This window comes from Haematobia irritans, chromosome 1 (assembly GCF_050003625.1).
Source record: "Haematobia irritans isolate KBUSLIRL chromosome 1, ASM5000362v1, whole genome shotgun sequence".
NCBI classification, from domain to species: domain Eukaryota; kingdom Metazoa; phylum Arthropoda; class Insecta; order Diptera; family Muscidae; genus Haematobia; species Haematobia irritans.
This window is the reverse complement of record NC_134397.1, coordinates 267,134,223-267,153,145: the sequence shown is the minus strand read 5'-3', so window position 1 is coordinate 267,153,145 and position 18,923 is coordinate 267,134,223. Positions and strand designations below refer to the sequence as shown.

The 18,923-nt window shown below is 36.8% G+C and overlaps 1 protein-coding gene across 1 annotated transcript; it reads left to right on the top strand.

Moving 5' to 3' along the window:
• Nucleotides 1–777, top strand: LOC142236319 (seminase-like). The gene has a single exon (XM_075307582.1). It carries the CDS (start codon nt 1–3, stop codon nt 775–777), a length of 777 nt encoding a protein of 258 aa, XP_075163697.1.
• The last annotated feature ends 18,146 nt before the right edge of the window (nt 778–18,923 follow it).

Here is an 18,923-nt window from a genome sequence, read left to right as displayed (position 1 = left end):
ATGGCCCTCAAAAGTTTTAGATATATTTGTGCAACACTCTGCCTTGTGCTTTTTCCTTCTGCTATAGTTGCGGTAGAGGATTTTGCTCGCATTGTAGGCGGTGACATTATACCCATATCCAACGCTCCATATTTGGTTCAACTATGGAAAGACGAAGAATTTATATGTGCTGGCTCATTGATTGCAGAGGATATGGTGCTGACATCTGCTCATTGTTTAGTGGATAGCAAAGCTCCTGAAATAACAGTAGTTGGTGGTGCCTCAACTCTCAGCGATGCAGGTGTCAGTCGTAAGGTAGTCAAAATTTCCAGACCCAAGGCCTATTCAGAGGAAAATCCTAAAATGGATGTTGCTGTCATGAAATTGGAATCTCCCATGGAAGGTGATGATATTGCAACAATACCCTTAAATGATGTTCCCCTTAAAGTTGGTCAAATAATGCAGGTTTCTGGGTATGGTCTAAAGAGCGAGTTTGCTAAAAATCCTACTGGAGAATTGCACACGATTTTTGTACCCATACTGACACGTCAATCGTGTGCTGATTATTACAAAAATATCTTCAAGCTACCCGAAACGATGTTCTGTGCTGCGAAAGCTGGCTTGAAAGATCATTGCTTTGGTGATTCTGGTGGTCCTGCTGTAAGCAATGGTAAATTATGTGGTATTGTTTCAAGAGCAGTTGGTTGTGCCCGTATTGAATATCCTGGTATTTATGTTGGTACATTGGCTGTTTCGACATTCATAAATAATGCCATGGCCAATTTGGCAAGTGCTTAGTGGTATTTTTTCTTTATTTCCCAAGATTCGACAAGATGAGTTAACTTTGGATACAAAGAAAAAAAAAAGCAAAATTTCAAAGTTAATAAAAAACCACCAACATTTTTGCGATTTTTTTATATGTACATAAATCAACAGCCACAAATATTTTAAGATCAAAGGTTTATATAATTTTTTTTTTTGCAACCACAATATAATCGTGTTGAAATAATCACATATCGCTGTTTACATCCTTGTTGCAGGAGCTCGAGTAGTTTATTAAATTTCAGGTGAAAAGCCCGTAGCCGAAATAAATCTGTGGGCTGATTGCAATAGAATTTCAGGGGGGTTTGATGACAGATATTCTCCTAAGCAGATCTGTTATAGTAGTACGATTCCCGAAGACAAATTTAAAGATCTTACCTATGAAGACTAAATTAGATTCTGGATTTATAAAAACCATTTTGTTGGAGTTTTAGAGTTATAATCAAATCAAACATCTCTTGTAAGTGTGCAAGAAAACGATGAAGTATCACCTTGATTTGAAATCTAAAATCTGTAGATTTTTAACTCCAATATTCAAATGATTACGAAAAGTGAAATCTGGAAATTTTACTATTAGTTGCATTCAATTTTCATGATCAATGCGCCTTCTATACCCTCAAGAAGTGAAATAGGTCTATATAGAGGCCTTGAATCATATGAATTTTTTATCTATGCCACTGATGAGTACATGGAACAACTAGCTAATATTTATAACAAAATATACGCAGAGAGTAGGATGAAGAATTCCTGAAGACAATAATATTCCCTATTCATAAGAAAGGAAGAATGGATGAACCGCCAAACTACTGAGGCATTTCATTCATGATCTGTGTTGCAAAAATATTTATGGGCATACTAAACGAAAAGCTAGTGCAATGGGCGGAGGAAAACCACATATTGGATGAGTGTCAGGCAGGATTCCGAATGGGTTATTCCACAATGGTAAATATATATAACCTATCAACTATAATACATTATAAGCTCACTGAAAAGAAAAAGGTTTATGTTTTCTTTGTTGAATTCCGAGCCGCCTTTGACAAGATTTCTCGTAGGCTACTTCTGTACAAACTCTGCCCGATGGGGATCTCTTACAAATGTGTACAAATTATAGACGCTGTATACAGATGTACACAGTCCGCCGTTTGGTTGGAGAGGAGTTGTCTGAATATTTTTACACTGAAGCAGGTGTAAAACATGGGCGTCTTATATCCACTACTGTTCTCATTCTACATCAATGACTTGAATGACTCAATGTGTGGAGGTTTGTATATAGAAGGGTGGTACTAACTCCAAGGATGACGTTCACGAAACACATTCGGTTGCAAGAGTGTTATCAATGCCACGTGGAAAAACTTCTTGAAAAGAAACGAAACATTTAAGAAAAATATAACATTTAAACAAAAATATAGCTTATATATGTCTGTTGAATCGTGTGTTGGCCAAATTTGGGGATATGGACATTTCGAAGCAGTTGATGAACTACAACGCTTCTTTCTAAAACTAGCACTAAATTTGCCCGAAACCGCACCAAACTATGCACTTTACATAGAAACTGGCCTAGAACAAAGCCATTTATATACATTTCAACTTCATATGAGCTACGTACTCAACATATTGGTGGATAAAATATCCCGGGCTTACAAGGAACAATCATTACAAAAAGCACTGCAGCGTCAGTCCTGACTCAAACTTTAATATGAACCAGATTAGGTAGATATTTAAAGCACGTGTAGATCTAACTTACCTAAATGCCAACCTGAAAATCCTAAATCTGAGTGACACAGACCGATGTACTTTATGTAATTTAGGTGAGAAGGATACGATATGACACTTCCTAGGAATATGTCCCATACTATGAAGCCATCGATTACAGGTTTTTAACATACCGGCATTGACGAGACTGAAGTTACCGACATTTTGGGAGGACGAGAGATAGATGATAGATGAAACTTATAAAATATATAACAAGCGCATTTCAATACCGCAAGTTAATAATTACTGAATATTGTTAGAAATTATTTTAAAATAATATGCATAAATCCCTTAAAATTGATAAATATGTACATATATGTATAAACTGGCTGACGACTTATTGTCATAACCGTATGTCTTTGTATCAACTGCTAACAAATTTTTGCGAATAACTTGTAAACATTTATAATTGAAATAAAGATACCACTACACTACTACTACTATCGTACTACTAGAGACCTTGGGCTTATAAAAACCGTAGTTATTATTCGATTTTCCCGAAATTGTAACGGATTTACTTTTTATCGGTCCATTGCAAACGGTTTCTAGAAGCCCAAGACCCCAAATCGGGGGGTCGTTCTATATGTAGGCTATAGCAAACCATAGACCGACGAATACCATATTGGACATACCTATTTACGGTCCTAAAATACCTTTAGATTTCCAAAATTTGGGTATATGTGGGAGCTATATCTAAATCTGGACCGATTTCAATCAAATGTAGCGCACTTGGATATACTACTAATTGTACTCCCTTTGCAAAATTTCAAACAAATCAGGGTAAACTCTGGCTTCTGGGGCCATATAAGTGCATATATATATAGGAAGAAGGATATATATGGGAGCTATATCTAAATTTGAACCAATTTCTTCGAAAATCAATAGGGTTCTGACCAAAACCAGAAACATGTGCCGAATTTGAAGTCGATTGAACTAAAACAGCGAACTGGACTTTGATTACAAAAATCTGTGGACGCACGGACAGACGATCCAGAGAAATATTGCCAAAGACACCATACAGAGAATGAAGCCGCCGAGTCGTGTCGCTGATTTCAGTCGCCGCCGACCACTTTTTGCCAGTCGACGCCGCCGCCGAATGTGTCGACTCATCTCGACTCAAATTAAGCCGCCACTTAATCAAAAATATCGATTTAACTCAGAAAAATATAATAATAATTGTAGTATTTTTGCCAAAATGTTGAACTTTCCATCCACAATCAATCAATTTCAAACTGCTATAAAATTTTTGCAAATATTTAGCTCAGAAAATTTTAACTAAATGTAAATTTGATAGTAAGATTGGTAGTACAACTAATCTCATTACCATTCGAATAACTTCAAATTTATTTTATAATGGATGATTGTGCGCCGCCGAATGGACAAATTTATATCGGCTTAGCCGTCAAGCCGCCGCCTCCGCCAGAGGTAAAACTTTAGTGTCAGCCGCCGCCGACAAAAATGGGTCGGCTTCATTCTCTGACACCATATGTCTATCTCGTCTCCTTCAGGGTGTTTCAAACATATCCACTGTTCTGTAGCACGCAGGGTATACAAATATGTGATGATAATCAATATTTCAGTAAATTACTTAATACGATATAAATCGTGCAACTTGTAGTTATTTACGATCCGAAATCCGCAAAAGTTTCCAAAGAAATTGTTGTACAACTTGCAACAAGCATGCGAACCCCCTTAATGAATACGAACCAGGTACCGATAACACTACCAATCGATTATTGTACTACTTGATCGATTCACCTATATCTCATCACTGATGCAAATATTTAATGAGACAAATAGCTTTTATGGCGTTCGTATGTATGGTCATATAAATATATGAAAAATTTAAAAAAATAAACGCGAGAAAAAACTAAACCAATCAATAGAATAATGGGAAATATCAAACACAAGAAAAAAGGGGGATCGGTGTATGGCAGTGGTGAATTGTGTGCCATTTGTTTTTGTGGCCACAAACAAAAAGTCAGACGGCACAAAGCGAAATAAATAGCACAAAGCGAAAAAGCAGGTACAATCACTTTTTTTGACAAGAATTCACTACAACGTACCACTTTGATATCACAATCAGCGTTGCCATTTTGGTCCAATGGTCCAAAAATTTTTAATTTTTAAATTTGGTCCGATGGTCGGACCAAACGGAATTTAGCCCATTTTTAAAATTTTGGTAAAATTTATTAATTTTTTTATAAGTATTTTAATTTTTATTACATATTCAATAATATTTTCAAAACTATGGGATTAGATACCAATTAAAACTACAGAAAATTGTATGAAAATTCCAGAAGTTACCTCTAGAGATCGGTCGTAATGGGGCTACACCAATATAAACCAAATATGTGTTTGTTATGGTCTTAAAATACCCCTAAGTAGAAAGTTGAAATCAATCTTTTCTAGAATTGAATTTCGACTTTTGATGTTAGCCAAAATAGACTTTAAAAATTCGACCTTTCAAAAATCTACTTTTTCCAAATTTAAACAAGTATATACGGCCGTAAGTTCGGCCAGGCCGAATCTTATGTACCCTCCACTATGGATTGCGTAGAAACTTCAACGAAAGACTGTCATCCACAATCGAATTACTTGGTTTGTGGTATCTTAAAACTTCTTAACATCGGTTTCTAAATTGTGAGTTAGTCCATACGTGGTATATATTAGACAAAAAAGTAATGCATAGGTAAGTCTACAAATAATTTTTGTGTGATTGTGGATCGATTTATCTGAGGGCTATATATAACTATAGACCGATATGGACCTAGTTAGGCATGGTTGTTAACGGCCATATACTAGCACAATGTACCGAATTTCTACTGACTTGGATGAAATTTGCTCCTCCAAAAGGCTCCAAAACTAAATCTCGGGATCTGTTTATATGGGGGCTATATATGATTATGGAATGGTATGAAACACTTTTGGCATGGTTGCTAAATATCATATACTACCACCACGTACCAAATATCAACCAGATCGGATGAATTTTGCTTCTCCAAAAGGCACCAGAGGTCAAGTATGGGGATCGGTTTATATGGGGCCTATATATAATTATGGACTGATATGAACCAATTCCTGCATAGTTGTTGGATACCATATACTAACATCACATACCAAATTTCAACCGAATCGGATGAATTTTGCTCTTCCAAGGGGCTCCGGAGGTCAAATCTGGGGATCGGTTTATATGGGGCCTATATATAATTATTGAAGGATTTCGACCAATTTTTGCATGGCTGTTTGAGGCCATATATTAACACCACGTACCAAATTTCAACTGAATCAGATGAATTTTGGTCTTCCAAGAGGCTCCGGAGGTCAAATCTGGTGATCGGTTTATATGGGGGCTATATATAATTATGAACCGATGTGGACCAATTGTTGCATGGCCATTAGAGACCATATACTAACACCATGTACCAAATTTCAGTCGGATCGGATGAAATTTGCTTCTCATAGAGGCTCCACAAACCAAATCGAGGGGTCGGTTTATATGGGGGCTATATATAATTATGGACCGATGTGGACCAATTTTTGCGTGGTTGTTAGACACCATATACTAACACCATGTACCAAAATGCTCAGATTGACTAAGAATTTCACCACGACCCAGAATATATATACTTTATGGGATCTTAGAGCATCCTATGGTGGAGGGTATAAAAAAAGTTGAAAAATTGACGTTTTGGTTCCTATGCCAACCGCTAAATCAAATTGAACATTTCTAGTTTACTTATACAATTATTTTTCGAGCTTTATGGACCGATATAGATTAAAGAACATGGTTAATAGAGCCATTGAAAAGAAAACGCCAGATACAAATCTATACACACACAGAGAAGGAATATGATCACCACAAACATGTTTCCAGAGCAAAATGTTTTTTTTTTGTATGGTGACCATGTAACATGTTTGTCATTAAAATGTTATTTTCTCGTCAAATATAACCTGCTTGCCGAAATCAGATACATGATTTCCGAGAAAATAACATGTTTGCGAAAACCATGTTACATGGTCACCACCCAAAAATAACATTTTGCTCTTAAAACATGTTTGAGGTGATCATATTCCTTCTCTGGGTGCACGCCTGGACTGTACACGTTTCGGTTCGGGCGAATGAACCTTTCCACAGCCTTTAGTATAGATCTGGCTGGGAGAGATAACTCAATTTTGGGCCCTTTATGCTAAATCCTTATGGAGAAAACATTTGGGAAATTTCCTCTTACAAATTGAATCATCTTTTCTCCCACTGTACATCATCTTTTCATATAACTTACAAGTCCCTTAATCTTATTTTTATTTCGTTTTGTTACATAGTAATGCAACAACACGAAATTTATTTTTAGAAAGCTAATTTGTTAGAATTCACCTAAGTGGTGAACAGTCGAACCTAAGTGGTGAACAGTTGTTTCTACAGTCAACTACAACATGTGACAATTTACAGAAACTGGTTTCCAGGATACAACAACAATTCTAACGCGTACATTAGTCGTGTTCTTCCTAGTTTTACGACGGGCTCATCGTTGCTTATTATATTTCATGTTAGCCTGATACCGAAACAGGCAATTGACGTCCAAATGCATTATATCTAATTATACAATTATTTTTCGAGCTTTATGGACCGATATAGATTAAGGAACATGGTTAATAGAGCCATTGAAAAGAAAACGCCAGATACAAATCTATACACGCCTGGACTGTACATGTTTCGGTTCGGGCGAATGAACCTTTCCACAGCCTTTAGTATAGATCTGGCTGGGAGAGATAACTCAATTTTGTATAATTAGATATAATGCATTTGGACGTCAATTGCCTGTTTCGGTATCAGGCTAACATGAAATATAATTTCTAGTTTACTTTATTATTTAATAAAAGCACTATGTACAACAATAAATTATTTTGTAAGGCATTTTTCTACAAAATTGGAAATTTGGTCCGATGGAGGAAATTTTGGTCCGATTTTGGAAAAAATTTGGTCGAAAGAAATATGTCGTTGTGCCAACGTTGATCACAATACACCATTTCCAATCTATCTTTTCTGATTGCTCCAAACGAATGCGATTATTATTATTTGATTTATTTATTATTTATCTTATAACACAACGAAATATCGATTTCCAACTAAAGGGTGATTCTTTTGAGGTTAGGATTTTCATGCATTAGTATTTGACAGATCACGTGGGATTTCAGACATGGTGTCAAAGAGAAAGATGCTCAGTATGCTTTGACATTTCATCATGAATAGCCGAACGATCTGCCACAACGTCGAATTTTCAGTGAATGGGCCCTAGAAAAGTCGGCAGAAAATCCGCTTTTTTATCGACAAATTTTGTTCAGCGATGAGGCTCATTTCTGGTTGAATGGCTACGTAAATAAGCAAAATTGCCGCATTTGGAGTGAAGAGCAACCAGAAGCCGTTCAAGAACTGCCCATGCATCCCGAAAAATGCACTGTTTGGTGTGGTTTGTACGCTGGTGGAATCATTGGACCGTATTTTTTCAAAGATGCTGTTGGACGCAACGTTACGGTGAATGGCGATCGCTATCGTTCGATGCTAACAAACTTTTTGTTGCCAAAAATGGAAGAACTGAACTTGGTTGACATGTGGTTTCAACAAGATGGCGCTACATGCCACACAGCTCGCGATTCTATGGCCATTTTGAGGGAAAACTTCGGAGAACAATTCATCTCAAGAAATGGACCGGTAAGTTGGCCACCAAGATCATGCGATTTGACGCCTTTAGACTATTTTTTGTGGGGCTACGTCAAGTCTAAAGTCTACAGAAATAAGCCAGCAACTATTCCAGCTTTGAAAGACAACATTTCCGAAGAAATTCGGGCTATTCCGGCCGAAATGCTCGAAAAAGTTGCCCAAAATTGGACTTTCCGAATGGACCACCTAAGACGCAGCCGCGGTCAACATTTAAATGAAATTATCTTCAAAAAGTAAATGTCATGGACCAATCTAACGTTTCAAATAAAGAACCGATGAGATTTTGCAAATTTTATGCGTTTTTTTTTTAAAAAAAAGTTATCAAGCTCTTAACAAATCACCCTTTATATGAAGTACATATATTTTTTATCGGGGAGAAATTCTAATACGGCGTTCTCACCAAGCATGTTTTCGGGTTTGAAATGATTTCCCTTTATAAGCATATCAAAACGAGTCGTTTTCCCCATATAAAAACCTTAGTTCAAAAGCACAAGTTTTCCTCAAAAACACGTCAATTTTACAATGTGAAAATTTGTTGGTTTTAGCGGTAGTGGTATTTGTTTGAACAAACGTTGTGTATATTTGAATTTAGAGTAAATGGGAATTTCGAGTTTCCATGGTAACTATGAAACTAAAACATCTTAATTCAATGTGAACGGTGCAATATTTTGGAAAAACGAATGAGGGAAACGAGTCAGTGGGAACATAGCATAAAACGATATAACCATGTATTGCCTACTTAATTTTATGGAACAAATTTTATATTATTTGTTTTTCAGCTGTTTTCTTCGTTTGCTCTCAAAGTACTCTAAAACTGTGTTAACGACAACTTAATTTTCCAACTACATGCACACAAACAAATATCACAAAAATGTTTCCAATTAATATTTTAATCGAGTTTAAAAAAAATTTTCAATTTTTTTTTAATTAAACTAAAATCAATTAAGAAAGTAATAAAAAAAAAAACAAATATATACGGCCGTAAGTTCGGCCAGGCCGAAGCTTATGTACCCTCCATCATGGATTGCGTAGAAACTTCATCTAAACAATGCCATCCACAATCGAATTACTTAAGTTGCGGTAACGCTTGCGATAGGTTAGGTTAGGTTATGTGGCAGCCCGATGTATCAGGCTCACTTAGACTATTCAGTCCATTGTGATACCACAGTGGTGAACTTGCCGATGGCTTGCCGATGGCAAGGTATCTTAAAACCTCCTAACACCATCTTCTAAATTGTATGTAAGTCCATACGTGGTATATATTACATCAAAAAAGATCGATCCAATACGTATATAATTCAGTTTGACAAAGTAGACATAAAATGTTGACAAAATTTTCTACAAAAATAAAATTTTAACAAAATTTTCTATAGAAATAAAATTTTCACAAAATTGTCTATAGAAATAAAAATTTTTACAAAATTTTCTACAGAAAGAAAATTTTGACAAAAATTTCTAAAGAAATAAAATTTTAACAAAATTTTCAATAAAAATAAACTTTTGACAAAATTTTCTATAGAAATAAAATCTTGGTAGATTATTTTTGGCTCGAGTGGCAACCATTATGAACCGAATAAAATTTGAACAAAAGTTTCTATAGAAATAAAATTTTGACAAAATTTTCTATAGAAATAAAATTTTGACAACGATGAAAATTTTATTATGAACAGAATAAAATTTTAACAAAATTTTCTCTAGAAATAAAATTTTGGCAAAATTTTCTATAGAAATAAAATTTTGGTAGATTATTTTTGGCTTTAGTGACAACCATGATTATGAACCGCTAAGGACCAATTTTTGTGTGATTGGACCAATTTTTGTATGGTTGTTAGCGACCATATACTAACACCACGTGCCTAATTTGAACCGGATCGGATGAATTTTGCTCCTCCAAGAGGCTCCGGAGGTCAAATCTGCAGAATGTTTTATATGGGGGCTATATATAATTATGGACCGATATGGACCAATTCTGGCACGGTTGTTAAAGATCATATACTAACACCATGTTCCAAATTACAACCGGATTGGATGAAATTTGCTTCTCTTGGAGACTTCGCAAGCCAAATCTGGGGATCGTTTTATATGGGGGCTATATATAATTATGAACCGATGTGGACCAATTTTTGCATGGTTGTTAGAGACCATATACCAATATCATGTACCAAATTTCAGACGGATCGGATGAAATTTGCTTCTCTTTGAGGCTCTGCAACCCAAATCTTGGGGATCGGTTTATATGGGCGCCATATATAATTATGGACCGATGTAGACCAATTTTTGTACGGTTGTTAGAGACCATATACCAATACCATGTACCAAATTTCAGCCGGATCGGATGCAATTTGCTCCTCTTTGAGCCTTCGTAAGCCAAATCTGGAGATCGGTTTATATGGGGTCTATATATAATTATGGACCGATGTGGACCAATTTTTGCATGGTTGTTAGAGACCATATACCAACATCATGTACCAAATGTCAGCCCGATCGGATGAAATTTGCTTCTCTTTGAGGCTTCGCAAGTCAAATCTGGGGATCGATTTATATGGGGGCTATATATAATTATGGACCGATGTGGACCAATTTTTGCATGGTTGTTAGAGACCATATACCAACACCATATACAAAATTTCAGCCGGATCGGATGAAATATGCTTCTGTTAGAGGCTCCACAAGCCAAATCTGAGGGTTCCTTTATATGGGGGCTATACGTAAAAGTGGACCGATATGGCCCATTTTCAATACCATCCGACCTACATCGAAAACAACTATTTGTGCCAAGTTTCAAGTCGATAGCTTGTTTCGTTCGGAAGTTAGCGTGATTTCAACAGACGGACGGACGGACATGCTTAGATCGACTCAGAATTTCACCACGACCCAGAATATATATACAAATTGAATGACAAAGTTAATATACCCCCATCCTATGATGGAGGGTATAAAAAATCAATAACAAAGAGTTGCCAGTTCGTCGGCCTGAAATCGCCAAACGGGTTGCCATATTGTTTTACCATTTTGGATTTGTTTTTGGTAATGTGTTGTCAACTTTTTCGTACCACCAAATATTTAATTTTCACAAGCTCAAAAATTGATTTTTTGCGTGAGATTTCGGCCATATGGCCCAATGTGCAATGGATCAAAATATGGCGAGTAATGCTGTAATAGGAGCACTAATTGAATAGAAACGAATATTGTATAAATAAACAAAATATCTAATAAATCATCTAAATAAGATTACATGCAAATTAATTTCACACTTAAAATAGAAATAAATGTAGGTTGTTTAAGGGAGTTGGATTCGTGAATTACGTTATAATAGACAATTCCCATTAGGTTCGAAATCTACAAAAAGTGGATTTTAAGTCCTTTTTTATAAGGCAAATTTCATTTGAAATCTAGTTTAAGTGCATTTTTGAATTCCTCAGATCTTTTCCACCCATTATTTGATACGACTTCATAAAAATATAATCGCCTTCATATATATTTTTGTACTTTTAATTTAGTTTTTCGGTGAAAAAAAAAACCAAACATAGTACTCACCTTAAGAAAGCATTTATTTAAAACAATATGATAATATCATTAATTTAAAACACAATTATTATGAAATATGTGTGATAAAAATTTCTTAACGGAAAAATTTTCAGAATTAACGTTAGGTTAGGTTAGGTTAGGTGGCAGCCCGATGTATCAGACTCACTTAGACTATTCAGTCCATTGTGATACCACATTAGTGAACTTCTCTCTTATCACTGAGTGCTGCCCGATTCCATGTTAAACTCAATGACAAGGGACCTCCTTTTTATAGCCGAGTCCAAACGGCGTTCCACATTGCAGTGAAATCACTTAGAGATGCTTTGAAACCCTCAGAAATGTCACCAGCATTACTGAGGTGGGATAATCCACCGCTGAAAAACTTTAGAATTAACGTTAGATTACATATTATTTTTCATTTTTTAAGTAAATGCTCAATTATTTGAATAATTATACCTAATGGTACCATAATTTATTCTATTTTATTAAGTTATTAACAGCCAACTGCCTAAAAATTTGAGAATAATAATTCGAAAATTACAGAGAAGTGTTTTTTTTTTGTCTTTAGAAGTTAGTCATTATTATTCGCCGCAATGTAATGCAACGTGTAATGACAGCTTTGCTCGTGGTAATGGCAATTGTAATGGGTTATCTAGTCTTTGCTGGGTGGTGTCTTTGGCAATATTGCCGTCTGTCTGTGAACACATTTTTGTAATAAATGTTTAGGTCGAAATTTTAGTCCAATCGATTGATTTACTTAAAATTTTGCACAAGGAGTGCAATTGATAGTGTCGTAAAGTGTGCCGAATTTGGTTAAAATCGGTTCAGTTTTAGATATAGCTCTCATATATATGTCTTTCGCCGCATATTCACTTATATGGCCCCAGAATCAGGAGTTTTTTCTTGATTTGCTTTAAATTTTGTACATTGAGTAGAATAAACGTTCTCGATATACAATTTTGGTTGAAATCGGTTCAGATTTAGATATAGCTCCCATATATATGTTTTCGGCAAAACTGGTCAAAATACCATTGTAATGACTCCAATTTTCCTATACTTCTAATACATATCCATCGACCGATAAAACGTAAATACACTTTTGCGAAATTGCCTAAAACTATTTCCGATGATTCGATTGATTATTTGATATGCGTTAACAGTCGTCTTGGGATATCACACCGCCGTCGGAGTTGCCATTACAACGTCTAATGATTATTTCAAGACTTTCCTGACCAAATTACAAACGTTTTGATTTTTGGCGAACGCTTCTGTTTCATTTCGTTACCGTTAACGATTTTGAAACGTCATTTTTTTATATTCGTGTCCCACCATCATAAGCTGGTGGGTACAATAAGGACTTCTAACTTCAGTGAACATCTCAAAGATAAGCTTACTTTTTATCGAGCATTCCCTACTTAGACCCACGATCCATGAAGATGAAAGCTCTTCCGATTAAAATCAGTTTTTGAATTTAAACAAGTAAATAAAGTTATACCCTTAACCACTTTCTTGAGCTAAATTTTGATACCATGATACCATACCATATATAAATCTGAACCGATTTGGCTGATTGATTGCAAGGCTTACAATACTCACAAAATATTTTGATGCACCAAATTTCAACAAGATCGTCAATTAATAAATACGTCAATTATGACCAAATCTGTGGTAAATATGGCAGCTACATAAAGGGTGATACGGTCAAAATTTGGTCAAGGGAAAACGCGTGTAAATCGGTGAAATCGTTTATTTAAAAAATCAAATTAAATTTATTTTTCAAGTTTAATTAGTATAAAATTCAGGAAAAATATTCAGTTAGGCTTTCGCTTTTCCAAATCCGAATTGCCAGCCCTCACGCTTGACACCTGCTATCAGATTTTGTACTGCCACCTTGTCCACCTTCTTCGCCGCAGAAAGCCAGTTTGCCTTGAACTGCTGCTCGTCCTTAACAGTTTTTTTGGTCTTCTTTAGGTTCCGCTTGACAATAGCCCAGTATTTCTCAATTGGGCGGAGCTCTGGCGTGTTGAGAGGGTTCTTGTCCTTGGGAACCACCTGCACGTTGTTGGCGGCGTACCACTCCATGGCCTTTTTGCCGCAGATGCCAAATCCGGCCAAAACAGTACGGAACAACCGTGTTTCTTCAGGAAAGGCAGCAGACGTTTATTCAAACACTCTTTCACGTAAATTTCTTGGTTGACAGTCCCGGAAGCTACGAAAATGCTGCTTTTCAAGCCACAGGTACAGATGGCTTGCCAAACCAGATATTTCTTTGCGAACTTTGACAGTTTTATGTGCTTGAAAATATCTGCTACCTTTCCCCTTGCCTTTGCCGTATAAAACTCCTGTCCCGGAAGCTGCTTGTAGTCGGCTTTGACGTAGGTTTCGTCGTCCATTACCACGCAGTCAAACTTCGTCAGCATCGTCGTGTACAGCCTCCGGGATCGCGCTTTGGCCGTCGTATTTTGTTTATCATCGCGATTTGGAGCCACTACCTTCTTGTAAGTCGATAATCCGGCTCGTTTTTTGGCTCGATGCACGGTTGTAGACGATACACCCAGCTTATTTGCGGCATCTCGGAGAGAGATATTAGGGTTTCGCTTGAAACTACCGGCAACTCTCTTTTGATTTCCCCTCGATCCAGACTTCCTGGCTGTCGACAAACGTGCCCCAAACACTTTAATTAAAGGGTGATTCTTTTGAGGTTAGGATTTTCATGCATTAGTATTTGACAGATCACGTGGGATTTCAGACATGGTGTCAAAGAGAAAGATGCTCAGTATGCTTTGACATTTCATCATGAATAGACTTACTAACGAGCCACAACGTCGAATTTTCAGTGAATGGGCCCTAGAAAAGTTGGCAGAAAATCCGCTTTTTTATCGACAAATTTTGTTCAGCGATGAGGCTCATTTCTGGTTGAATGGCTACGTAAATAAGCAAAATTGCCGCATTTGGAGTGAAGAGCAACCAGAAGCCGTTCAAGAACTGCCCATGCATCCCGAAAAATGCACTGTTTGGTGTGGTTTGTACGCTGGTGGAATCATTGGACCGTATTTTTTCAAAGATGCTGTTGGACGCAACGTTACGGTGAATGGCGATCGCTATCGTTCGATGCTAACAAACTTTTTGTTGCCAAAAATGGAAGAACTGAACTTGGTTGACATGTGGTTTCAACAAGATGGCGCTACATGCCACACAGCTCGCGATTCTATGGCCATTTTGAGGGAAAACTTCGGAGAACAATTCATCTCAAGAAATGGACCGGTAAGTTGGCCACCAAGATCATGCGATTTGACGCCTTTAGACTATTTTTTGTGGGGCTACGTCAAGTCTAAAGTCTACAGAAATAAGCCAGCAACTATTCCAGCTTTGGAAGACAACATTTCCGAAGAAATTCGGGCTATTCCGGCCGAAATGCTCGAAAAAGTTGCCCAAAATTGGACTTTCCGAATTGACCACCTAAGACGCAGCCGCGGTCAACATTTAAATGAAATTATCTTCAAAAAGTAAATGTCATGGACCAATCTAACGTTTCAAATAAAGAACCGATGAGATTTTGCAAATTTTATGCGTTTTTTTTAAAAAAAAAGTTATCAAGCTCTTAACAAATCACCCTTTACATTTGTAACGGTTGATTTGGCAAGTTTTAGCGATTTTGCCAGCTTTGCGTGCGAGTAGCTCGGATTTTCGCGATGTGCGAGCAAAATTTTGATACGCTGCTCTTCTTGCTTGGACGGCATTTTGACAACTGAAGAGTGAATTCAAAAATCAAAATAGGAGCAACATAATACACACACACCTTCAAAATGAGGGGTGTTCAGGTTTTTATACCCACCACCATAGAATGGTGACGGGGGTATAATAAGTTTGTCATTCCGTTTGTAACGCATCGAAATATCGATTTCCGACTATATAAAGTATATATATTCTTGATCAGGGAGAAATTCTAAGACGATATAACGATGTCCGTCTGTCCGTCTGTCTGTCTGTCTGTCTGTCTGTCTGTCTGTTGTAATCACGCTACAGACTTCAATAATGAAGCAATCGTGCTGAAATTTTGCACAAGCTCGTCTTTTGTCTGCAGGCAGGTCAAGTTCGAAGATGGGCTATATCGGTCCAGGTTTTGATATAGTCCCCATATAAACCGACCTCCCGATTTGGGGTCTTGGGCTTATAGAAATCGTAGTTTTTATCCAATTTGCCTGAAATTTGAAATCTGGAGGTATTTTATGACCATAAAGAGATGTGCCAAAAATGGTGAGTATCGGTCCACGTTTTGGTATAGCCCCCATATAGACCGATCTCCCGATTTTACTTCTTGAAACCGCAGTTTTTATTCAATTTACCTGAAATTTGAAATCTAGAGGTATTGTAGGACCACAAATACGTGTGCCAAAAATTGTGATTATCGGTCCATATTTTGGTATAACCCCCATATAGACCGATCTCCCGATTTTACTTCTTGGGCTTATAGAAAACGCAGTTTTTATTTAATTTACCTGAAATTGGAAATCTAGAGGTATTGTAGGACCACAAATACGTGTGCCAAAAATTGTGAGTATCGGTCCATATTTTGGTATAGCCCCCATATAGACCTATCTCCCGATTTTATTTCTTGGGCTTATAGAAACCGCAGTTTTTATTCAATTTATCTGAAATTGGAAATCTAGAGGTATTGTAGGACCACAAATATGTGTGCCAAAAATTGTGAGTATCGGTCCATATTTTGGTATAGCCCCCATATAGACCGATCTCCCGATTTTACTTCTTGGGCTTATAGAAACCGCAGTTTTTATTCAATTTACCTGAAATTGGAAATTTAGAGGTATTGTAGGACCACAAATACGTGTGCCAAAAATTGTGAGTATCGGTCCATATTATGGTATAGCCCCCATATAGACCGATTCCCCAATTTTACTTCTTGGGCTTCTAGAATCCGAAGTTTTTATCCTATTTGCCTGAAATTGGAAATCTAGAGGTATTTTCGGGTCACAAAGAGGTGTGCCGAAAATGGTGAGTATCGGTCCATATTTTAGTATAGCCCCCATAAGAACGATCTCCCGATTTAACTCCTTGGGTTTCTAGAAACCGTAGTTTTTATCTGATATGCCTGAAATTGTAAATATTCTGGTATTTTAGGCTCACAAAAACGTGTATCGGATTAAGTTTTTATCGGTCCATTTGGTAATGCCTCCATATAGACCGACTTCACTTCTTGAGGGTGTAGAAGGCGCACTGATCATGAAAATTGCTTGAAACTCAGTGTAAAATTTCCAGATTTTACTTCTACAGATTTAAGATTTCAAATCAAGACGTTATTTTATAATTTTCTTGCACACTTACAAGAGATGTTAATGATTCCTCTAAACCTCAAACAAAAATGGTTCTTATAAATCCAGAATCTGATATAGTCCTCATAGGTGAAATCTTTAAATTTATCTTCGGGTTGTGTCCTCAAGTCCTCAAGCCCTCCTGAAATTTCAAAGGAAACCCTAATATTTGGTTCATGGTGGTGGGTATTTAAGATTCGGCCCGGCCGAACTTACTGCTGTATATACTTGTTTAAATGCAAAATTGAAAGAAATACGTCAAGTTTATATTGACCAAATTTTGACCGTATCACCCTTTATAAATCTGAACCGATCAATAGGGATCGTTCTTGAGCCGAACATAAATAGGGATCGTCCTTGAGCCGAAATAAGCCCCCATGGCAAATTTGAGGACGATCGGACTTAAACTAGGAGCTGTACTTTGCATACAAAAATAGATGGACAGACAGACAGCCGGCAAACAGACAGACGGACTCAGAATTTAACTCTAAGACGATCGGTATACTAACAGATGGGTCTTAGACTGAAGCTTATTGGCGTTACATACCCTGTACCACAGTAGTGGTGACGGGTATAAAAATGTTTCGAAAGGAGACGTTTGCCACTATTCCAGTTGCTTTTGTTATTGAAGCAATAAAACTAACTGTAAAGTACGAGTATCTAGAATAGTGTTTAGTGCTCTATTGTATAGAAAATAGTGCTACATAATTCATAAAAAAAAACAAATACCATTGAACGTTAGTTTTCATTTCCTGTTATACATTTCATTACAAAATTTTGCATGGTAACACATAAGTTGGTGCTTGAACAAATGTTTTTTAGTGTTTGACTAATGATCAGAGCAATGATAGTAAACGTTGTTTGAGTTAATATTTAAGGTGGCATCAAATGTTTACAACTTTGCAACCTATTTTTTGGCAACAGTGGAAGTGAATGGTGATAATGGAGATTTGAAGTTTTTTATATAAATACTTCAGATAGGTGACAATAATTAAGCCCTCCTACAATTTTACCCTGATCAGGGGGAGCCACCGTAGTGCAATGGTTAGCGTGCCCGCCTTGCATACACAAGGTCGTGGGTCCGTTTCCTGCTTCGACTGAACACCAAAAAGTTTTTCAGCGGTGGATTATCCCACCTCAGTAATGCTGGTGACATTTTTGAGAGTTTCAAAGCTTCTCTAAGTGCTTTCACTGTAATGTGGAACGCCGTTCGGACTAGGCTATAAAAAGGAGGTCCCTTGTCATTGAGCTTAACATGGAATCGGGCAGCACTCAGTGATAAGAGAGAAGTTCACCAATGTGATATCACAATGGACTGAATAGGCTAAGTGATCCTAATACATCGGGCTGCCACCTAACCTAACCTACTTTGATCAGGAGTCTATACACGCAGACAAATATGTGCACATAAAGCAAATTTCATTTAAAATAAATCTGCGGCGTATTTTCTTTGACACAAATAAAAAATGATCATTATGAGAATAAAAAGTTATTTTAGTAGTAATAAACGTTGCATTGTTTCATAGGTGGCCATCTGCCTACACCTCTTGTAAACAAAAACAAACCTCCTTAAACCAAAAGGAACGATAGACCGAGTTTTTGGGGTACATAATCCTTAATAGTAGTTCTACATGAACTCCATTTCATATTGGCTTAACTTTGTTGTGGACTACACTCTCTGGACTACACTCTCTGCCATAAATATCTTCCACTGTGCGTATTTCAAACTAATTTCATATATCAAAACCCGAGCAAACGATCATTCCACAGAGTAAAAAGTTCATTCTCCAAAG